Source organism: Rana temporaria, chromosome 7 (assembly GCF_905171775.1).
Source record: "Rana temporaria chromosome 7, aRanTem1.1, whole genome shotgun sequence".
NCBI classification, from domain to species: Eukaryota; Metazoa; Chordata; class Amphibia; order Anura; family Ranidae; genus Rana; species Rana temporaria.
The window spans coordinates 153,663,917-153,688,694 of NC_053495.1; the positions used below are offsets into that span (position 1 = coordinate 153,663,917).

General features: G+C 43.3%; 1 protein-coding gene across 2 annotated transcripts; it reads right to left on the reverse strand.

Moving 5' to 3' along the window:
• Nucleotides 1-1,198: 1,198 nt before the first annotated feature.
• On the reverse strand, nucleotides 1,199-24,206 carry UAP1 (UDP-N-acetylglucosamine pyrophosphorylase 1). 2 transcript variants are annotated; one of them, XM_040360173.1, is made up of 11 exons: nucleotides 24,098-24,206; nucleotides 20,734-21,031; nucleotides 19,144-19,348; nucleotides 16,423-16,598; nucleotides 16,168-16,340; nucleotides 14,386-14,579; nucleotides 12,681-12,821; nucleotides 12,409-12,597; nucleotides 8,689-8,736; nucleotides 4,748-4,814; nucleotides 1,199-1,470 (listed from the first exon to the last, which is right to left on the reverse strand). In XM_040360173.1, the coding sequence occupies exons 2-11, from the start codon at nucleotides 21,011-21,013 to the stop codon at nucleotides 1,378-1,380; spliced, it is 1,566 nt and encodes a 521-aa protein (XP_040216107.1). In that variant the 5' UTR covers nucleotides 21,014-21,031; nucleotides 24,098-24,206; the 3' UTR covers nucleotides 1,199-1,377. The 2 variants fall into 2 exon arrangements, with proteins under 2 accessions (XP_040216107.1, XP_040216108.1); XM_040360174.1 differs by lacking the exon at nucleotides 8,689-8,736.
• Between the last annotated feature and the right edge of the window lie 572 nt (nucleotides 24,207-24,778).

Genomic DNA, 24,778 nt, shown 5'->3' on the forward strand with positions numbered 1-24,778 from the left:
TACACCACACAGACTCCTGGGAATGTAGTGGGTGTAACTTTCCAGGAGTCTGTGCGCTCCCCAGTCTCGAAGAATCATGTGACTTGGACAGTACAGGTGCTGAAACCTGATCTGTAACCTATTACACTGCTTGTGCAGCACTGAGCATGTGCGAGATCTGCAAGGCTGAAATCCAGGAAGTCATATAGTCTGGCTTCATGATGCCCACACTTAAGATGGCCCCAGTCAATTTCTATTTTATAACGTGTCTAAATGCTGTAACAACCTAACAAAACGGACCTTAGTTTACAGACTAACTTTACTGGAATACATTAAGCTTGTGTATTACAGGGGTATTTATATTTAAAAAGTGAAATTGTGGCCGGAACTCCGCTTTAAAAACTGCTACTTCTTGCCTAGGCAGTAGACATTTGGGCTACTGTCCTCCGTACCTGAAACCTCTTGGGACATGTCCCCGGAGGCTGCAGGACCAGTCTCAAAGCAAAGCACATTCTCACGCATGTGCAGTGGCGGAAAGTCACAGCACCAGAGATCCAAAGACCAATGAAGAACCAGCTTGGGTGACAATAGGGTGGACTGGAGAGTGCCAGTTTAAGAGTCAGAAGCTACAGTATTTATACCTGCCAACTTTACATTTACATTTTACCCATTAGTCCTGTACCCCTACATATTTCAGAATTAAGGGCTTTCCAATAAAAAATCTGTCATTAAAATACCTCCTCTCCAGTACTTCTGAGCTGACAGTTCAGTAACAGCGACAGGCCTCAACACGAGTCCTTACAGGAATGGAGGGGTGTCAGACCATAGGTCAATAAATGCCGATTCCAGAGTGCACTAGGTCCAGCTCTGGTACCCATTTAAGGATGCAGCCATAATCAGACACCCTGCTCAACTAATGTAACTGAAAAAATGGGAGGAAAGGACTATACAAAATTACATTAATAGTACAGTGACTTCAAATGGACTATACAATAGTCAAGTGTCCTCCTTGTATAATTCTGACTAAAAAGAAAAAACAAACAAAAAAAAGGGAAAGCAAAGATTTTTATTTTTAAGAAAATTCTGTTCACAAAAATTAGATACAACACAAGAAAAAAAACCCACATAAAAAAAAAGATCACAGTACCGTTAAAATAAACTGTAAATATACAAGAGCGTGCTATGTACAAGTTTAAAAAAATAATTATTTCCCCCCCCCCCCCCCCCCACACTAACCCCCCTATAAATACGTCAATTTTCTTCCAAGATTTGGCATTAAAATGTAAGCTAAAATGTTCTGCAATGTCAGAGGCTGAGCAGAAAGATCCAAAAGTATCATTTTTCAAGTACCTATTGATTTCATCCATAAATATGTAGAATGTGAACAAGTCGGGGCTCCTAGAGGCCATTCCTCACCAACTGGTGAATTCCGGTTTCATCTATTGTAAGAGGTGCATGCAACTCCTTGTTCTTCACATAAGGCTCCAGGCCCTGATATATAAAAAAAATAAAAAAGGAAGAACTGTTCAGTGATCAAATCGGAGACAAAAAGGGACCTACAGAGTGGTACTGATAAATTTGAGAAAAGCAAAACAAAAAATAAATAAGAACCTACTCAACTTCCCCTGCAGTGGGTCTACAAGGCTCATGCAGGTCTATGTTACTGGAGAAAGCACACTTGCTTACCTGATCCACAGCATGCTCACTCCAGCACCCACAGCCCATTGTCCTCAAGTACAAAACCGCGAGGACGACAAGGATGGGCACGTATGATGTAAACAAGTATTTAACAACCATTGCACTGCAGAGGCACCCCCACTGGAAGGGATGATTTGTTTTTTTCTCTGGGGACATCAAAAAAAGTTCCCAATATACACTGGTTACCTAATAAGACCCCTTTCACATGGGGGACTCCGCCAGCTCAGCAGGGAATCTGTCCGCTGAGCAGGCAGATGACTGGTCCATGTCCGCTCCACTTCTGCAGAACCAAAACAGACACAGCCTGCTGTCCTCTATGGGCGGCTGGATGTGAACGGACTGCCTGTTTACACCCGATGACCATCAGATCCGCTAGACAAATTGGGGAACGGATCCTCCATCCGTCTGTGGACACCCACCGCTCCATAGAGGGCAATAATTGGTCTGGTCCGCCTAAGAAATTGACAGATGGACCCAATCAGTCCACCCACGTGAAAAGGGGTCTTGGGCTTCAAATCAAGCCAAAAAACCTACTGCAAAAGGCAGGGTTCAAATAAAAGAATAACCCGGATTTCCTATGAGTCTACAGCTAGCAAGAATACAGAAATACTTAACAGGATTATCTGCAACCCCCCCAAATACAATTAAAGAACACCAAGGTAGGTTACAAAAAAAAAACAAAAAAAAAAAAAAGTATAAAGAGCATTAGTAGCAGCCCAATAACAAGTCTACCCATAGAAACGGATTACACTTGCTTGCTTTTCATACAGAATGAGTCACATGGCCCTCCTGTGTTTCTCAAGAAGTCCCTTCCCCTTAGGATATCCGACAACCGGAATCATGACTCATTAGGATTAGCCCCAAATACCAGCAATATCAAAACACAGTTCAGCCGTCATCACACAATCATCCATTGGAAACCAAAGATTGGGCAATATTTGTTGGTATTGCTGGTTACCACAGTTTAGAGGGCAGATTCCAGAAGATTTGTGGGAGCTGAAATCTTTGCACATTATAGCTAAACAGATCTGAGTGCAGACTAGGTGGAGCACACATAGAAGACATGAGCTGTATAGAATTTAATCTTAGGGTTAGGATCTATATCAGTGGGCTTGTATTGATGGGCCTCCACTGATGTCACCATCGCAGCAGAGTGGGAGGCAGAACAGTTCAGCAGCAGTGGATGGAGAGCAGGGGTGGAAACTGCCGGAAATAACTTTATATATTTACATGCTAATGATTGGTTGCCAAGAACGGCCTGCATCCTAGCAACCAATCACCAGCTTGTTAATCTGATTAAGGAAATTCCAGCAGCTCCCCCTCCTTCCAGTGCTACTGTGCCTCCTGCTCTGTATGCCCGAGTAAGGTAGAAAGGGGTAAAGCTATGATGTGAGGGGGGGGGGGGTTGGAATATTGCCGTGAAGGGGGAGGGAAGAGGACACCACTGTGGAGAGGGTGGTTCAGATACAGATGTGAAAGGGGGGGGGGGGGGAGCAGAGGACACGGATCTAGATTGTAAGCTCCAACGAGCAGGGCCCTCTGATCCCTCCTGTATTGATTTGTATTGTGACTGTACTGTCTTCCCTGATGTAAAGCGCTGCGCAAACTGTTGGCGCTATATAAATCCTGTATAATAATAATAATAATAATAATGTAAGGGGATTGTGAAATAAAAAAGAGGGGGCTGTGAAGGACCTCTGAAATTTGAATTCAATACCCCTACGCTAACCCATACTCAGTGAAAGCAGATATGCAAATTGTTGAGTCCACAGCTCATCTGGTGGTAACCAAACCAACCCTGCTTTGTTTACAGACGTTTGCCCAAGCCATCTAGACGTAGTACTCTGCAGACATAAGGCAGCCCCACAGACTTTTGTGATCCCTATCAAATAACGTGTTTTCATGTACAGGTAGCCAATAAGTCACAAAGCAGCCTTGTGCATGCCCACTACTGCACCCGGCCAGCTCAGGGAAACTAAAAGATCTATGATGAGGATTTCTACTCACAGTATGTTGGGCTGGGCGAGTAACCATTGCACAAACTTTTTAAAAAGGTATTGTTGTACTGAACTTGGAAAGCTCAACTTCAGCACAACCTGCATGCACATAGATGGCTCGAAAGTCAAATTTTTAACTGTCCATGGCTAGCTTTGGTGTAGATTGGGGGGGGGGGGATCAGGGCTCAAGTCCTGTGGAAACGGAGTTCCTGCACTTTTTTCACAGCAGGAATGCAGTTCCCTTTGCAGGACGAGAGCAGCCGAGCCGCCCGAGCCGATCCTTCACTAAGAGGCGATGCCCAGCTCGAGTCAGGGGCAGGCGAACCTTAGTAATCCTTTATGTTGCTGGCTGCTTCCTGTATATGGATTCATCTGGTAGTGTGCGGGTATTCCATCACTTCCTGGATGCCGCAATGTCTCCTGGGAGCAAATTTCTTTCTAAATCCTGTGATAACTTGCGGCAATGTCTCCTGGAAACAATGACAACAGCTCCCAGGAGGCATTGTGGCATTGAGGAAGTGACGGAATACCCGCACACTACCCGATGAATCCAAATAGAGGAAGCGGCCAATAACATAAAGGATTACTAAGGTACAGTGGATCGAAAAAAAAAAAAAAAAAAAAAAAACCATGCGGTTTAGTAATTATGCATATGAGCGTATCATTTTTTTTTTTTTTTTGGTGGGGGGAGTGGATCTTGGGTGGGAGTTCCCACACTTTTTTCCCCAGGACTTGACCCCTGGGGGGGATTGATTAAAAATAATCAATTTAAAATGATGGCATTGCATTCTTGCTGTTTGATATCTAAGATATGTCTTAGATATCCTGTTTGTGGGCCAAACAAGAGAAAGCTGAACCTGTCTGTAGGCCTGTCTTTCTATCTTCAGATAATTGAACCATTGTACACAGCGCATTTCATTAACATCTGACACAACTTCACGTCTGCTCAATAAAAATACTAGCTCTAGGTTAGTTAATGTTTACTATAATATCTGTAGTGAGGATCTTACACAAGTGCATTAACCACTGTCTTATGTCATAGGGTAGCCTTGAGGCCGAGTTTAAGAACCTACCTCTCCAGAATAAGAGACAAGTGGAGAAATCTCACACTGAATGGGCACATCCCCAGCATCCTGCATGCTGAAATAGAGAAAAAATAAAAATAAAATTAACAGGTAGTACACTTTTACTGTGTGATAACAAGGAAAGCGGATAGATAAAGTCTGTTCCTCGGCCAAGCTAAACAGTACACAGAACTAGAAGAGATAACCAGGCAAAGAAGAGTAAAGATCATGCAGATCTGCAGATTAGTAACCACATTCTTCACTGAGAGAAGCCTGCAGAAAAACAGAACAGATCCATCAAGACTATCAAATAAGGGGGAAAAAATAAATAAATAAATAAACTTTGTAATAGTGATCAAGGCAGTCACTCAGACTTGGTGGATCTGCAATGGTTCCATCAGTGAATTTTCAAAAGGAACCGTCACCTCCATTAATAGACTGTTCTAGTCTCCATCAATAGATCTGGCTAGTACTAAAAACCTCCTCATCAACCACTTCCCTGAACAAATAGGCAATGGCTGGGAGCCTTTACCAGTGCATTGCTTCATAGGCTGTTGACACCTAGAAGGGGGTAAAAATGGGCAGGACAGTGATAACTACGTCCAGCCTGCATCATACTCATTAGTTGTGTTTCATATAAAGGGTAGGGGGGGGGGGACTATAGGGAGGATTTAGTGTAAAAAGGTACCACTATCCTTTAAAAAGGTGGTCATCAGAAAACCATGAAGACTGCTTATGTTGATCATGACATACGCTGACCAACTGGGAATCCTTTTATGGTACCAACCAAGAAATATGCAAACAGCTTCTCTGCCTTCCCTGATCGCCGTACTTCTTTCAGGTCAGTGATTCAAAAGTATTAAGAGTGGGTCAGCCAGACAATTAGCACTTTTAGAAGAGATACTCAGTGGCAGTGCATTTCCCTTATGAAAGGTTAAAATTGTAAAAGGTAAAAAAAATTCCTAAATAGCTTCCTTTACCTTAGTGCAGTCCTCCTTCACTTACCTCATCCTTAACATTTAAAAGCAAAATCTATTTCTTCTGAGAAATCCTCACTTCCTGTTCTTCTGTCTGTAACTCCACACAGTAATGCAAGGCTTTCTCCCTGGTGTGGAGTGTTGTGCTCGACTCCCTCCCCTGGACTACAGAAGAGAGTCAGGACGCTCTCTACGTTGCAGAGAAAGGAGCTATGCGATAGTGGGCGTCCTGACTTTCCTGTAGTCCGAGGGAGGGGGCAAGCGTGACACTCCACACCAGGGAGAAAGCCTTGCATTACTGTGGTGAGTTACAGACAGAAGAACAGGAAGTGAGGATTTCTCAGAAGAAATAAAGACATTTAAAAGCAAAATCAAAAAAAGGATGAGGTAAGTGAAGGAGGACTGCACCAAGGTAAAGGAAGCGATTTAGGGAAAAAAATAAAAAAAATAAAAATTATCAAAAAAATGTGTATCTTTACAACCCCATTAAACTTTAATTCTACGTCAAAAACTTCCAAAGAATGAAAAATGTAGTAGTGATTGAAAACACCAAAAGACTGATTAAATCATGAGCTTTGAGACTTTTTTTTAGCTTATTTAAAGCGGGAGTTCACCCTAAAAACAATTTAAGATTAGATTGATGCTCATTTTGTCTAGGGGAATTGGCTAGTTTTTTTAAAAATGAAGCAGTACTTACCGTTTTAGAGAGCGATCTTCTCCGCTGCTTCCAGGTATGGTCTTCGGGACTGGGCGTTCCTATTTGATTGACAGTCTTCCGACAGGCTTCCGACGGTCGCATGTATCGCGTCACGAGAAGCCAAACGTCGGTGCGGCTCTATACGGCGCCTGTGCGGCTCTATACGGCGCCTGCGCACCAGCGTTCGGCTACTTTCGGAAAATCGTGACGCGATAGATGCAACCGTCGGAAGCCTGTCAAATAGGAACGCCCAGTCCCGCAGCCCATACCCTGGAAGCGGCGGAGAAGATCGCTCTCTAAAATGGTAAGTACTGCTTCGTTTTTAAAAAAACTACCCGATTCCCCTTGACAAAATGAGCCTCAATCTAATGTTAAAAAATGTACATTTCCGGGTGAACCTCCACTTTAAAAAAGGAAACAAAGAGCTATTATGCAACAGTAACCAGAGTTTGAAAGGAGGAGGGAGGAGGGGGGGAGTGTTTAAAGGGGTTGTAAAGGTTTGTTTTTTTATTTTCTAAATTGGTTCCTTTAAGCTAGTGCAATGTTGGTTCACTTACCTTTTCCTTCGATTTTCCTTTTAAATTTTCTTTTTCTGAATTTCTCACTTCCTGTTTCTCCTCAGTAAGCTTGCTCCAATCAGCCGTTCTGCCTGGGGGTTAGTCAGCCAGAACAGCTTACTGAGGAGGAACAGGAAGTGAGAAATTCAGACAAAAAAAAAAAACAAAAAAAAAAAACACATTAAGGGAAATTGAAGGAAAAGGTAAGTGAACCAAACAATGCACTAGCTTAACCCCTTCCCGACCGCCGCATGTACATATACGTCGGCAGAATGGCACGTACAGGCACATTGGCGTACCTGTACGTCCCTGCCTAGACGTGGGTCCGACCGGGACCCCCCCCCCCGCGACTTGCGGCGGTCGGGTCCCCTCGGGGAGCGATCCGGGACGACGGCGCAGCTATTTATTTATAGCCGCTCCGTCGCGATCGCTCCCCGGAGCTGAAGAACGGGGAGAGCCGTGTGTAAACACGGCTTCCCCGTGCTTCACTATGGCGCTGCATCGATCAAGTGATCCCTTATATAGGGAGACTCGATCGATGACGTCATTCCTACAGCCACACCCCCCTACAGTTGTAAACACACACAGTGTACACCAAATCCTACAGCGCCCCCTGTGGTTAACTCCCAAACTGCAACTGTCATTTTCACAATAAAGAATGCAATTTAAATGCATTTTTTGCTGTGAAAATGACAAAAATCCCAAAAATGTGTCAAAATTGTCCGAAGTGTCCGCCATAATGTCGCAGTCACGAAAAAAAAAAATCGCTGATCGCCGCCATTAGTAGTAAAAAAAAAAAAAATTAATAAAAATGCAATAAAACTATCCCCTATTTTGTAAACGCTATAAATTTTGCGCAAACCAATCGATAAACGCTTATTGCGATTTTTTTACCAAAAATAGGTGCAAGAATACGTATCGCCCTAAACTGAGGAAAAAAAAAAATTTATATATGTTTTTGGGGGATATTTATTATAGCAAAAAGTAAAAAATATTGCATTTTTTTCAAAATTGTCGCTCTATTTTTGTTTATAGCGCAAAAAATAAAAACCGCTGAGGTGATCAAATACCACCAAAAGAAAGCTCCATTTGTGGGGAAAAAAGGACGCCAATTTTGTTTGGGAGCCACGTCGCACGACCGCGCAATTGTCTGTTAAAGCGACGCAGTCCCAAACTGTAAAAACACCTTGGGTCTTTGGGCAGCAATATGGTCCGGGGCTTAAGTGGTTAAAGGAACCTATTTAGAAAAAAAAAAAACCCGCACGTTTACAACCCCTTCAAGAACTGCATACATAGTTCAATGCGACTGCCAAAATTACTGCATCTCCATCCTTTTTGATCCATGCGTGGGAGAGTTTGCAGCGGCCCATAAATGTAATAGTGGTCACAGCATAAACAAAGTGCTCTTTGCTTTATGAAATAATCCTAAACTCCTTCCCAGTTATATATTATAATCTTTCAAGTCACCTTTGTACACAATCCCTGAAGTCTAACAGGAGGAAGTCAAAAAATCTTTATTACCAATTGTAGGACATGCAGAAGTGATCAGAGTTCTGTGTATGTGAACGTCTTTATGAAGAGTTATAGGAGAAAAAAAAAAAAAAAAAAAAAGGGAAGAAGGGGGGGGAAGAAGATAGGATAACTTGAAGTATCAATGCCCTCCACCATGAAGCAGAGACTCCGGTTAGTAGAGGCCCTGCACCATGCACCCATAATTACGTAGTCTCAGTCTTGTCCTGTGCGCTTCCATTCTCTTTTCTGGATTGGCTGTTTTAAAGATAAACAGGCGGTGAAAAGACTGCTCTACATTCGCTTTACCCAGCTTTGTATACAATAATCAAATGGAGTCCATCTGTCAAACATCTGATATTGTAAGGCAGGACAGTGAGTATGCCAATGCACATGCCGATTTACAGAGGTCATAGTCTGTCAATCAGTCTGTGTAAGGGTCCCTACAAATGTTCAAGGAAGGCATATCTTAGATAGCAAGGATGCAATCCCAGATTCCATAATTTAAATTAAAACTGAAGACAAATTCCCCCCCCCCCCCATACCATTTTCTATAGGTCAATAGCCACTACCAGGTTGTTTTTGTTTTGCCTTGTGTCCCATTAGGGAGATTCGCTTCACTTCCAGACCCATAGTCACAACAACAGGAAGTGAAGGTTCCGGAAGTCACCAAAACTGGTGTCTCCATTTGAAGATTTTCCCTCTACTCCCGTTCTAGTGACTACTCAACATTTGAGATTGTTTCGCTTCCACTTTCAGGGATAATGGTCACCAGGACTAAGAGGGCGAATCTCCCCAATGGGGACACAGACCATTAAAAACCTAACTTGTGTTCCAATCCTTCGCCACTTTATCTTTGAAAAAAAAAAAAATTGCCTTCTGTTATACTTTAAAGTGTTACTAAACCACTGACCCTCACATTCTGGTCTCCCACAGTACACAGAACATGGAAAAGCAATTATTTTAGTAAATATCAACAAATACATTTTCTCATCAGCAGTATATAGCAGTCTTGTGGCTTCTAGCAGTTCCTGGTAAAGATTGTATGAGTAGTTTTAATACTGCACTGGCTGTCTGTGAGGGTCAGGGGTCCTGGAGCCCGAACACACACACACACCCCAAACTGAGCATGTGAAGCCTTAAGCCTTGTACACACAACCGGTTTAGCCGGCAGGAAAACTGCCAGGAGAGCATTAGGCCGGGAATCCCGGCCGTGTGTATGCGCCCTAGCAATTTTCCCGTCAGAAAAACAGCCCGGCATCGGGAAGGGAAAATAGAGAACCTGCTCTCTATTTTCCGTCGGGATTCCCGGCAGAGTGCTCAATAACACTTTGACGCATGCGCGGTAGCATACAATGTTAGTCTGCGGTGTAGCAAAATGGCGGCGACAAAATCAAATGTGACGAGACACCGGCTCATCGTAGTCGATGACGTCACCGTGTTCTTGCTATTCAAAGAACGGCAGGTTTTTGTGTGGTCGTGTGTATACACGGCTTTTCAGGGCAAGCATGCCAGGAATCCCGGTCGTGTGCACAGGGCTTTACGCAAAAGGATCTGTAGTAGCCAGACCTGTTCTGGAGTCAGTGGAAGAAGTGGAGGATCAATGCATACAGGATCACACAGCCTTTATACACAATGCAGAGGATTAACCCATTAGGTTCCACAGTGAGTATAACAAGAATGCTTTACTGCATACACAGAATCAATTTTACTGGGTTTAGTAACACTTTAAGAGCTATAATTGGCACAAGTATACAGCTCCTTGTTGCTCAACTTGTGTAGGTTGCCACTACATCCATATCGGTCATGTTTGGTCAGCAACCACCTCCTGTAAGACAAGACAAGCATCAAACTCACCATATACATTACAAACTGACCACCCATACTTGGGTTTACCAAAACAGATGATGGATCAGACTAACGTGTCTCGAGTTGTGATCTTGGTCTGGCAATGTATAATAAAATAAGGACAACTCACCAAATTAATTTAAATTTCATTCAACAGATCTGGTAGTTGCCTTCCATAGCTCTAGCAATTAATTGCCATTTGTGTGTCAAAAAAATAAATAAGTTTGTGTGATTAAATTAAATTGTAAACTCCCATGAGCAGAGGATATTTCTAAAGGCCTGGTTCACACTAGTGCAATGGCAGATACAACTTGAGTTGCACAGAACAGCATGACAAAGGAAATCACATTATCATCAATGGGGTCCATTCATAATAATGCGATTCAGCACGGAGTGATTCTGGAAAAGGTTCCTGTGCTATTCTGGTGCGATTGCAGTGCAATTTTGGCCCCACAGAATAAGGAGACCTCATCCAAGTAGTATCTGAGAAGCATCCAATGCTACACAAATCACACTGAAAATCAGATCAAAACCAGATTGCAGCCGTGTGAACCTAGCCTTGAGGCCCCATTTACACCTCAGCGTTTTGTAGCTTGAAGTTCAAATCTCCAAAATGCTGGAGGAGAAAAATCAGTTATTCTCTATGGAGATGGTTCACATCTCCACTTCAAAAAGGTTCTGGAGCTTTTTTTGTAGCTCAAATTGGGCAAATTGGTGCGTTTATGAAGCATTTTTTGTTCCATGGAAACGCTTGATGCAGCAAGGGTTTGAGCATTTTGTCACATGTTTGAGTTTTTTTTTCCCTGTTAAAATGCAATAATTACAATAAAAGTAAGTTTAATAAAAGCAGCTGGAAAAGCTGAACATAGCAACACTGATGAAACCCATGATTTTTTTTCCTATTGGCCAATTTAAAAAATCCAAAAGCTGAAAAACGCTTTAATAAAAAAAGTTTTATAATATATATATATATATATACACACACACATACACACACACACACACACACACACGCTCAGGTGTAAATGCAGGCCCAGTCTACAAAGGGAAAGTTTCATCCACTATTGCCACAATGTTGCAGCCAATACCGATACCACTCCTGTAAGAAACCATTTAACACCCCCCCCCCCACGGGTCACGCTTTAAAAATAAGTTTGATCTTTTTATATTGTACATAATTAGCTAGATTCAGAAAGCCCGCCGCATCTTTGCGGCGGCGTAGTGTATCGTATTTACACTACGCCGCAAGTTAGCAAGGCAAGTACTGTATTCACAAAGTACTTGCCTGCTAAGTTACGACGGCGTAGCGTAAATTGGGCCGGCGTAAGCGCGCCTAATTTAAATGAGGATATGGGGGGCGTGTTTTATGTATATGAAGTGTGACCTGACGTGATTGACGTTTTTTTTAAGAACGGCGCATGCGCCGTCCGTGTACATATCCCAGTGTGCATTGCGGCTAATTACGCCGCACGGACTTATTGGTTTCGACGTGGACGTAAATTACATCCAGCCCTATTCACGGACGACTTACGCAAACGATGTAAAATTTTCAAATTTCGACGCGGGAACAACGGCCATACTTAACATTACTAGTCCAGCTATTTGATGGAATAACTATACGCCTGAAAATGCCTTACGTAAACGGCGTATCTGTACTGCGTCGACCGGGCGTACGTTCGTGAATCGGCGTATCTAGTGATTTACATATTCTACGCCGAACGCAATGGAAGCGCCACCTAGCGGCCAGCCTAAAAATTACACTTTAAAGATACAACGGTGTAAGACACTTACGCCGCTCGTATCTTAGCCTAATTTAAGCGTATCTGGTTACCAGAATACGCTTAAATTTGCGTTGGCGCAGATTCAGACTTAGGCAAATAGGTGGATTCAGAAAGACTTAGGCCGGCGTATCAGTAGATATGCCGGCCTAAGTCTTTCTGAATCCACCTATTTGTTTTTTTTGCCTATAGATTAGTTCACTTTTTTTTTTTATTATTGTGGACCAGAAAACATCTATGGACTCTAAAAAGCTGCATATCACGGCATCGCCAACCAGTGAACATGACAGAGCTGGGTACTTACAGAGGAATTGCAGGGATCCAGGTGCCATTCTCATCCACAAAGTGTCCGCCAGCATTGAGGACCCAGCAGTGATGCAGTGACATAAGTGCATGGCGGGCAGTACTGGGGTTGTCCTTTCCATTTTGGCTATCAGCATTTTTCAAAGGGGAGAACTCTTCTTCACGTAAAACTTCAAATACCACAAATTTCCTGTGTATAAAAAGACAGACATGCTGTATATAGCTGCAACAGTATACCCAACGGAATTGTAAGAATCTACCACGGGTACTCACTTGGCAAACTGGAAGATGTCAAAGACAAATTTCTCCATCTTTATTCCGTTGGGTTTATCCGGGTGAATTAGCACACCCTGTGTGTCCACATGAGGGATTTTCTTCACTGCAACATGGTGCTGGAGCTGAGGCTCATGGACCCTATAACACATTGGAGAATGTGAGAGGATAGCTTTCCCCAGCAGTCACTAGTGTCAAACGTAAAGATTTCTTAACCACTTGCCTACTGGGCACTTACACCCCATTCCTGCCAAGGCCAATTCTTAGCTTTCAGCATTGTTGCACTTTGAATGACAATTGCAACACTGGACCCAAAACAAAATTTGTATAATTTTTTTTAACACAAAATAGATCTTTTTGGTGGCATTTAATCACCACTGGCTTTATTTTTTGCTAAAGAAACAAAAAAACAAAAACAAAAAAAAAAAAACCCCAAACTTTTCAAAATAAATGCTTTCTAAAATTTTGAAAACAGGTTTCCTTCACTGAAGTGTGCCGACGAGGCTGCACTGATAGGTGGCACAGATTGGTGTCGATGTCCCTGTAACAGAAGCTGGTTACCGAGGTTCAATTAGATTTGGCGACCCGGTAAATTTTTGAGCACGAGCCGCGCGATCACAGGTCAACGTCTATTGACGCCCTCCCTGCACTGGAGGCCCACGCTGTACCAGTCATTCGGCTATAGCGTGGGCGGAAAGTGGTTAAAGTGGAACTTTACCCAAAACAACTTGATAAAAATAATCCTATTTAGCAAGTAACATACATTCCACATTAATAATTATGCTACCAAAATGCGTGTGCTGTAAATTGCCTCCAGCATTGTTCCTGTTTCTTCTTGCTGGAGGCTGCCATTTTTGCTGAAGCCCAGAGAACCTGAACAGCAGTAAGGGCCAGAGTCACGTAGGTGAGCGGCGGCGTAACGTATCGTAGATACGTTACACCGCCGCAAGTTTTCATCGCAAGTGCCTGATTCACCAAGCACTTGCGATGAAAACCGGCGGCGTGTGCCATTTAAATTAGGCGCGCTCCCGCGCCGGACCTACTGCGCATGCTTAGTTTCGTAATTCCCGTCGTGCTTTGCGCGCCGTGACGTAATTTTTTCGAACGGCGACACGCGTAGCGTAATTACGTATTCCCGGACGGCTTACGCAAATGACGTTCATTTTTAAATTTCGACGCGGGAACGACGGCCATACTTTATACAGCAATACGATTGCTGTGTAAAGTTAAGGCACCAAAAGACGACTAACTTTGCGACGGGAAACTAGACTAGCGGCGACGTAGCGAACGCGTAAATCCGGCATGAATCGCCGCAACTCCTAATTTGCATACCCGACGCTGGTTTACGACGCAAACTCCCCCCAGCGGCGGCCGCGGTACTGCATCCTAAGATCCGACAGTGTAAAACAATTACACCTGTCGGATCTTAGGGCTATCTATGCGTAACTGATTCTATGAATCAGTCGCATAGATACTCTGAGAGATACGACGGAGTATCTCAGCTGTGAATCTGGCCCTTAATCTTTAGGCCGTCAGTAGATTTGCATCAACAAATTCAGCAGCGCCTAAAGATAGAGAGCAACTGAGCATGTGCAGAGCAGGGTGAGAGTGTATTACTTGATTTTAAACAGCATAGGCACTTCTTTTTTTCCCAACTTTAAAGTTATTCCATTTACTTCCTACATCTAATATTCTTGTCACTTACTCCACTACTTGCTGTAGGAACCGTCTTGTGAAGAAATGGTTGGCGATGTTGCCAGCATTATACATGAGTCTTCCATCTGTACTCCTCTTCTGTGCTGTAGACAGTGTGATCTCACTGTATTCCACAACCTGGTACACACCATCTACGCGGCAAACTACACCAACAGGCTCAGTGGGATTCATCTTCTCCACCACCTAAGAAAAACAAAAGGCACTCTTCTCATTCCTGAAGAAAAGCAAACTTCTCCTAATCACAGTGCATAGATCAGTGGTAGAGTCAGTCTGCTGCCAGAGAAAGCCTAGCGGCCTCCATTTTGTAAGCTGGAACCAAAAGCTTGCACAGTCACATAAGGGACGATGGTGGACCTGCTCTCTAGCTCTCTCATCACCTCCTCCCATGCTCGTCTACAGGACTTTTCCAGAGCCTCTCCAAGCCTATGGAACTCCTTACCCCAAACTATTCGTCTATCTCCTTCTCTTTTAGCTTTTCGAGGATCCCTGAAAACCCTCCTCTTCAGAGAAGCCTATCCTACCCACATCTAACAACTGTATTTTAACTTTGTCCATCTGATCACCCCCCCACATCTACTACCCTCTGTTCCACTTGACCCTCCCTTCTAGATTGTAAGCTCTAACGAGCAGGGCCCTCTGATCATTCCTGTATTAAATTGTATTGTAACTATAATGTCTTCCATGATGTTGTAAAGCGCTGCGTAAACTGTTGGCGCTATATAAATCCTGTATAATAATAATAATAATAAATAATAATACAGAGAAGGTTTTTTACCGTAAAACCTTGAGCCTTTAGAACCACTTTAAGGCTATGGACACACTATAGGGGGATAGGAATGGTTTGTTTTTCATTTCAGAGGCCTACAACCACTGTAAGATGCCACCCGTTTTCTATATTTGAACTGTCAGTATTGGGTCAACTTAGCCTTTAGAAACCATAATGTTTTGCAGTTAATCTTTTTAGACTTCTCTGAACAAGTCATTCAGTTTGCCTGATTTAAAGGGGTTATAAAAGGTACAATTTATTTTTCCTAAATAGCTTCCTTTACCTTAGTGCAGTCCTCCTTCACTTACCTCATCCTTCCATTTTTCTTTTAAATGTCCTTATTTCTCCTGAGAGATCCTCACTTCCTGTTCTTCTGTCTGTAACTCCACACAGTAATGCAAGGCTTTCTCCCTGGTGTGGAGTGTCATGCTCGCCCCCTCCCTTGGACTACAGGAGAGTCAGGATGCCCACTAACACAGCTCCTTTCTCTATCTGCAACGTAGAGAAAGTCCTGACTCTCCTGTATTCCAGGGGAGGGGTCGAGCACGACACTTCACACCAGGGAGAAAGCCTTGCATTACTGTGTGGAAATACAGACAGAAGAACAGGAAGTGAGGATTTCTCAGAAGAAATAAGGACATTTAAAAGCAAAAATCGAAGGATGAGATAAGTGAAGGAGGACTGCACTAAGGTAAAGGAAGCCATTTCGGAAAAAAATAAAAATAATGCATTCTATAAGTTTTCCTTTAAAGTTTTGTTTTTTCCTATTTCTTGACCAATAAATGTATTACTTTGTCCTATGTTGCTATGCTCTTGCTAACCCTAGTTATGAGGGCCAAGCTATCTCCTCTCCCTCTCGCACCACATCTAATCCAACAGCTAGGAAGGAGACAGGCACTTCATGATGGCAGCTTGTCTCTGCTATGAGCACTTTCCTGTGATGAGAAATGCAAATTGCCAGCCCCCCCATTCATGTGGTCTCAAAAGTTATTTATGGCTACTTACCTTGGCTCCACAATCTGCCTCCTTGGTCACACAAAATCCAACAAACACTGGATCAGCCACCTTCACCAAAATGTTATCTACACAGTATACATGAATGTACTCGATTCCTCTCTTTTCCATGTCCTTCAGCACTCCGTGTGCACCCAAGGCTCTATACAGACCTCCATTGCCATCTGCAAATTAGATTGGATTATGCTTATTAAACATCACTCCTACAGATATTATATAGGAGTTATTAGTTGAAGGCGCCCAAACCTGGAGCCATGGATAGTTTGCCCTTCTCCTCCATAAGGACCTTCCCCTCAAAACTCATCGCCGGCAGCATCCCCTGCTGGAAAAGGATAAGGTTTTCTTCTTTTAGGCCAAAATATTGATGCTTCTTAAAGAAGTCATGGGTAGATTCCATGGTACGGCCACTGGTCATGATATACCTGGGAAATACAAGTCATTTAATTTAGTGATAACCGTTAAAATGAATTGGGATGTACACAAATCAGATTAGGGGATATTGGCAATCATACACCTAGAAAATATACCACTAGGATAAAAAAATCTGTCCAAGCTTTCATGATATGAAAAGTCTGCTTTACGCTAGGTTCACATTGATTCAGCTCTGCAAGATGCGTTTTGCGCAGGCACCACAGCCTAATAATTTGAATGGGCTTCCGTGCCTCCTGAAACACAGGCAAAATGTCTGTGCACAATATTTTGCAATCGCAGTCCGCACGGGAACTGCAAGTGCAGTGCAGTGCAGTTCCCACAGCAGGTGCGATTTCCAGTGCGTGCGGTTAGGATTAACAGCACCCACACGCATTCAGAGTGCTTTTCTATGGGGTGTAGATTCAGACCCGTAGCGGGAACCACCCGCACAGACATGAACTTTGACAAGCAGCACCTATATGGGTATTGTCGAAGCAGTATGAGCACAGAGAAAAAATAAATAAATGGTGCATCACTGGTCACCTGTGTATAAAGCCTAATCAAATGAACATATACCAGCCGGACCCTGTGTCTTCCACCACTCCAAACAAAAATTCAGTGTGCATTCAACTGCCAATCCTCTGATTGTGTGTTCATACACTGGTGCAGAGCAAGAGAATGTCACCAGCACAACACAGATCTCCAGGACAGGTCCAAAGCTTTGCCAACAATAATAACAGAAGCAACATTTCAGAGCCTTGCAGGACCTTTTCATCAGGCATGCGGTCTTTAGGGCAAGTTCACATTATATGTGGGTGCAGGACTGCGTGTAAATTCATGCTTTCCAACACCCACATCAAAAAAGTCCAGTTAGCGGATGCACAGGGGTGCCTTTAAATTCCTAATGGCACTCCCGCGCACTTGAAACCACATCGCCTTTTCCCGTGCTGGGAAATGCATAGAGTTAGGCCTTGTACACACACACCGTGCATGTGTACGAGGCTTTGAGGTTTATCGTCAAGAAAACTGCCCAGAATCTAGACGAGAAAAAATAGAGAACCTGCTCTCTATTTTCTTGTTGTGCTTTTCCTGCCGAGAAACCAGATATACTTGCCTCTCCATGGAAACCCACGCATGCTTGAAATGACTGACGCATGCGCAGTAGCTTCCAAGGCATAGGTAGGGTGAAGCAAGATGGCATTGAATGTGACAAGTGCATGCTCGCCGCAGTCGATGACGTCACTGCGTTCGTGCCATTCAAAAGAACGGTGGTTCTTTTGAATGGTGTGTCTGTACACTTAGCCAGCAAGAGATTCTTAACCAGGAATCTCGTCAGGAAAAACGTTTTTTCAAATGAATGGGCTGCTTTTGCAGTGCAAATGCAGTCAGCAGGATACTTGCATAGTGTGAACCCAGACTTATGCCGCGTACACACAATCGTTTTTCGGCATGTCCAAAAAACAAAGTTTTTCCAACTTCATCATTAAAAGCGACGTTGCCCACACACCATAGTTTTTGAAAATTATGAACAAAGCCCGGTGACGTACAACACGTACGACGGCACTCTAAAGGGGAAGTTCTATTCGCCTTTGGGCTGCTTTAAGCTGATTCCTTGTTAGTAAAAGACGATTCGCGCTTTTTTTGTCTGTTACAGCGTTATGAATGTGCTTACTCCATTATGAATGGTAGTTTTACCAGAACGAGCGCTCCTGTCTCATAACTTGCTTCTGGGCATGCACGGGTTTAAAACGTTGTTTTTGCCCACACACGATCATTTTTAACAACCCGAAAAATGACATTTAAAAAAACGACGTGAAAAAAAAATGCAGCATGTTCGAATTTTTTTTTTACTTTTTTCAGAAGCCGAAAAACGATGTGAAGCCCACACACGATCATTTTAAAATTACGTTTTTAAAAACGTCATTTTTTTCATGCCGGAAAACGATCGTGTGTAAGCGGCATTAGAGTGGAGAGGGATTGAAACACCTGTCAGTTTTTTTTGCCGTCTGTGCCTCACCCTCTTTATATGTCCTGCTTACTGTTATCACCGAGAATGAAAAACCCAGTTTTGCCATTAGTTCTACTTTTTAGGCAGCGCTAAAGTTCCGCCGTTACTCACTGTAAGCAAGCAGGCTCTTTAATCGCAGAAGGTCTCTTCTGCAATAAAATTCACCTACCTGCCCACACTCAGTATTCTCTAGTACATAAACGAAGCGGTGTGTGTGTGTGTGTGTGTGTGTGTGTGTGTGTGTGTGTGTGTGTGTGTGTGTGTGTGTGTGTGTGTGTGTGTGTGTGTGTGTGTGTGTGTGTGTGTGTGTACACAGCTCAGCTTACAGCGCCAGCCTGATACCTCAGTGGCAGGATGACCAACTCTGGATGTCATCCTGTGCCGGCCAATGAAGACAGCTGAAAATAAGATGCACGCACCAGCAAGGGACAGGGACCATTGTAGAAAAGGCAATTAAAGCGCTCTTTAAAAACGTCACTTTAACAAAATCTTTACACTATATAATTTTGTCCCATTATATATAAGTAAACATATTATCCCAGTCTTACCAAGGAATAACACAGTCCTTCCCATGTCGTTCCTTTGCCAATTCCTGCAGCTTTAAGATTCGCTCGGCTTGTATTTGGAAGAGACTTTTGTGAGAGGGCAGTCCGACATCATACATACCCTTTGGGTATGACACGCCAAGGCGTGTTCCCTGTCCACCAGCTAGCAGCAGAACAGCCACTTTACCATCTGCAATCTGATGAAAACCTGGGAGGAAAAAAAAGAAGAAAAACACAATTATATTAGCTGGTGTTAGTCAAGATGCATCACTACATTCATCTTATTGACCTTTCTGATCAGTTATTTCAGTGATCATTCATGTAAAGATCACAATCAAATCTTTAAAGCTAAAGTCTATTTGCTAGGTGTTTTAGCAAAATTGGTAACGCTGCAAGGATTGTAGCTGTGCCAGCACTGCAAGGATTAACTGCTCTTTTTTTGTCGAAAGGGATTGGAGATATACTTATCTAATCCTCCGATCCCTGCGGCTCCTACACCCGTGGTCTTGGACTGTTCCTGATATCATCAAGTCCATAGATCTGCTCTGAACATGACATCAGGAACAGTCCACCACTGGATCATGGAGGAGAGCAGTTTGCCGCTGGAGTGGAGGATTGAATGAGTATAAGCCTTCTATTTGCTCCTGAACAAAACGAGCAGTTAACCCAGGGCTCGACAAATCCCGGTCGCCAGCTGGCGCCATCTGGTGGTGAGCCGTTGGTATTACAAGTTATTACCACCAGATGTGAGCTGGCGCCATCTGGTGGTGGCCGTTGGTATTACAAGTTAAACAGCAATTCTAATGTCATTTTTCACTATTTTTCACTGCCATCTTCTTCCCTCTAATTAGAACCCCCAAACATTATATATATTTTTAATCCTAACACCCTAGAGAATAAAATGGCGATCGTTGCAATACTTTCTGTCACGCCGTATTTGCGCAGCGGTCTTACAAGCGCACTTTTTTGTGAAAAAATTACACTTTTTTTTAATTAAAAAATAAGACAACAGTAAAGTTATCCCCATTTTTTTTTATATTATGAAAGATAATGTTACGCCGAGTAAATTCATACCCAACATGTCACGCTTCAAAATTGCGTCCGCTCATGGAATGCCGACATACTTTTACCCTTTAAAATCTTTATAGGCGACGTTTAAAAAAAAAAAAAATCTACATGTTTTGAGTTACAGAGAAGGTCTAGAATTATTGCTCTCACTCTACCAATCGCGGCGATACCTCACATGTGTGGTTTGAACACCGTTTACATATGCGGGCGCTGCTCACGTATGCGTTTGCTTCTGCGCGCAAGCTCGTCGGGACGGGGTGCATTTTCTGGCTCCTAACTTTTTTAGCTGGCTCCTATAGTAATAGTATAGTCATAGATCAATGTGTCCGCCTTGGAATAGCACCCCCTCCCAACCTCCTGTTCCACTGAGACCTGTAAAATTTTTGGATTTCGCATTACGTCTTCCTAGATGGAGAATCTCTCCAGTGGGGACAAAGGCAGCAACTCAGAGACCACCGTGTGTGAACAGGCAATCTACTGGCTGTTACAAAAAGGCAACCAACTAGACGCTATGAAATCTTTTACCTTGAGCTTCCCATTGCTGAAGATGCTGCTGGTCTCTGGTGGCACTGCCAAGTACTTCCTGAGGTACAGCCTCCATCCTGGCATCTACTTTTTCTTGCGAAGATGAAGCTGAAAATGCATCCATAGCTTTATGGAAAAATCCATTTAATTCCAAAAAGTCCAAGTTCTTTATCTCCTCCAACAAGTGAGAACGCTGAACTTCTGACAGCTCGTCCCAAAACTGCAAGACGTGGCTCTGCCCAGCCTTGGCTGCACGCTGACGTAACGCGTCCATATCCATCGTTCAGATCCCCGGTGTCTGCAGGGAGGGAGACAAGTTAATCATTTCAATCCTTACAGCTCTCCCACAAGCCTTCCTGAATCGGAATAGTGACTCAAACCATCTGCAGCCTATTCATCACCACCACTTGTGTCAGTGTGTACATTGGACGTTGGCATGGGTTTTTAAGGTAGAAGGAAAGGCAATACAGTCGCCCATCTTTTACATACTGTAGCTCCATTGATCTCATATTTCTTATATACAGGTACTACTAAATCTTCATTTAAACTATTTTTTTTCCCCCCAAGCAGTTGTGTAACGCAAAGCTCCAGCAAGGGTGTCTGTGTGGCTGGTTGGTGAAAGTTCTTTCAGGGCATGTCATTGCCCCGTGGCTGGCCATACACAGATTGATACTGGGCTGGTTCATCAGGAACTGGTCAAATCTGATAAGAGTGTGGCCTTCACCACTGGACAGAAGTCGGTTGTTTGATCAACTTCTGTAGACGGGTCATGTTGGAAATTTTTTCTTAACCACTTCAATACCGCGCCGTAGCCGAAAGACATCTCTGTTGTGGGGGGGGGGGGGGGGGGGGCTGCCATAAACACCCTCCCAGAGGCACGCTCTGTGAAGGCTGTATCCATTGGACACAGCTGATCACAGATCATGGTGGCCCTTTACCATGTTATTAGCCGTGTCCAATCACAGCTGATCACATGTACACTAACTTGCCGGTTATCGGCATTCCTTTCCACACACGTTGTCACAGCATGACAATATGCAACCATATTTATTTTTTTACCTTCTCTCCACCTCCAAAAAAAATAAAATAATCCAGTTTGTTGTTCAACTGGGTTGTACAGTTTATAGGTCACATTAACCCCTTCCCGACCAGCGACCGGCAGGTTGGCTCCCCTGGGCGAGCGGTCGTAGCCGTACTTAGGCTCTTTAGGAAGCAGACGCACGCCCCCACAGCTGATGCGGTCCCCCCCCCCCCCAGTTGGCGCGATGACCGCTGGGCACCCACGATCGGTCGCGACAGAGCGAGAACCGTGATCTGTGTGTGTAAACACACAAATCCTGGTTCGAGTCGAGATTGTGTGTTAACCCTTTGATCACCACCTAGTGTTAACCCCCTTCCCTGGCAGTGACATTTTTACAGTAATCAGTGGCTATTTTTAGCTCTGATCGTTGTAAAAATGTCACTGGTCCAAAAAAAGAAGTGTGCAAGCTGTCCGCCGCAATGTCACTGTCCAAAAAAAAAAATTATATATAAGGGCTCGACAAATCCCAGTCGCCATGGCGACTAGAAATAGCCTCCTGGCGACTTGGCTTGTGAAGTCCCCAGCTCTTCCTTGTGTGAGCTGGCGCCATCTGGTGGTGGCCATTGGTATTACAAGTTAAGCATTACAAGTTAAACAGCAATTCTAATGTAATTTTTCACAATTTTCACTGCCATCTTCTTTCCTCTAATTAGAACCCCCAAACATTATATATATTTTTTATCCCAACACCCTAGAGAATAAAATGGCGATCGTTGCAATACTTTCTGTCACACCGTATTTGCGCAGCGGTCTTACAAGCGCACTTTTTGGGAAAAAAATACACTTTTATTTTTTTAATTAAAAAAATAAGACAACAGTAAAGTTATCCCCATTTTTTTTTTTTTTTATATTATGAAAGATAATGTTATGCCGAGTAAATTCATACCCAACATGTCACGCTTCAAAATTGCGTCCGCTCGTGGAATGCCAACAAACTTTTACCCTTTAAAATATTCATAGGCGACGTTTAAAAAAAATCTACAGGTTGCATGTTTTGAGTTACAGAAGAGGTCTAGAGCTAGAATTATTGCTCTCGCTCTACCAATCGCGGCGATACCTCACGTGTGTGGTTTGAACACCGTGTACATATGCAGCCGCTGCTCACGTATGTGTTGGCTTCTGCGCGCAAGCTCGTCGGGAAGGGGCGCGTTTTCTGGCTCCTAACTTTTTTAGCTGGCTCCTAGATTCCAAGCAAATTTGTCAAACCCAGAGAGATTATTTTATATATATATATATATATATATATATATATATATATATATATATATATATATATATATACACACACACACACACACACACACACACACACACACACACACATACATATATATATATACACACACACACACACACACACACACACCACCGCCAGTATTATTATTATTTTTTTACTAAGTAATGAATAATAATAATAATAAAAACCTCTATTTTGTAGACGTTATAACTTCTGCGCAAACCAATCAATATAGCCTTATTGCTGTTATTTTTGGTAAAAAAAAAACAAACTGTAAAAATGCATATCGGCATATATATTTATATCCATTACATCAGTATAAATCTGATCATGCACACTTCAAGAACCGATCGATTTCTTAATTTACAATCAATCAATCCAGCCCATCAATCGCCACACACAGGGAAGTGGGTTCTGATGGGCACTCGGAAGATACGATGGGAAGTTATTGGTCACATCTCTGTGCCCGCCATACAGATTCATAATTTATGTTATAAAATTACAAATAAACCTCATGACAAAAAGCATCTCAGGAATGTTAGTCAATGTCAAACGATTGTGGATTTTCCACCCTGGCCGATCGACTCCAATTGATTGTATATAATCGAAACTGGAGTCCTAATAGGAAGTTACAGCCATTTAATCATATTGATCTATGGGGGGTAATAGAAGTGACACGTACAGCCTCCATTTATCTGCCCATACACTAAAAAAAGCGATTGTTCACCCCATAAACGTCACCATCTGATTGTACAATCGGCTTTCGATCTAAAAGCAATTATGCTGAGCAATGACTGGTCTGATGGGTACAAACTGATTGGAGAGGAGAGAGGTAGGTTCTCAGATTTTGTTTTCCTAAATCCAACATCATAAAAACAAACCCATACTATCCCTTTAATTAGTATCAAGGCTGCCTGGTGTACTACATAGAAGATTGTACAGAAATTGTACAGTGTGTGGCCAGTCTATGTCATAGTCTCCCATGTCTCCATAGACTCTCAGCCCACCCATAGCCCCTGTAGATGTCCCCATTCCCTTCCCTGTACCTGCGCTCTGCTGTCTATGAAGAAGCCGGGTTGCATGTCCGTGTGTGACGTGGACGAGATGCTAGAATGGAGCTATTTACCAGAGGGGCGGGGATCGAGAAGACGTCACGGGTCACATGGCAGGGTGGAGCTACATTCCAGCTGTCAGGGGCCATGTATGTGGCGTGTCCGTAGAGAAGTATGCTCTTTTGCGCCGCTCCCTGTGTCTCCTGCGCCTGCGCACTGTTGAATCCCGAACGGCGAGAGGCCAAGGCTGGTCACGTGACAGGACCAGCCTCAGCCAAGCCCCCGGTTACGTCACTCGTCAGCCCAGCGCACCTTGTGTATGTGGATGGGAAGGAACCCTGGCGGTGGCTGATGTGGATGTTTCTATTCCTATAATACATGACATGTGTCTCCGTCTCACTCAGCGGAGTGATATCCAGATTAAAGTGATACTACAGCATTTCTTTTTCTTTTATACCTATGTGTAGCACTACCTGCGTAGGAGCTGCTGGTTTAGATTTGGGATTTGCACGTTACCTCGCCATTCGTTGTCCAGGGAAAAAAGTCTTTAGAAATTTCAATGTCCACACAAGATGTAAAACCTTCAACTGTAGGCTTTATTTTTGCTGCATAAAACTTGTGAAGGAAGTAGAGAGTATAGAGAGAAGGGGAAGGTTCAGGTATGCAGTACAGAAT

Coding starts and splice junctions, on each gene's coding strand:
- UAP1 (XM_040360173.1), bottom strand. CDS start 21,013: ATGGATATGGACGCGTTACGTCAGCGTGCAGCCAAGGCTGGGCAGAGC. Junction 12,598..12,680: donor GACATCTTCCAGTTTGCCAA/GTGAGTACCCGT, acceptor TTTTATACACAG/GAAATTTGTGGTATTTGAAG. Junction 4,815..8,688: donor CAGGACAAGACTGAGACTAC/GTAATTATGGGT, acceptor TCTCTATTTCAG/CATGCAGGATGCTGGGGATG.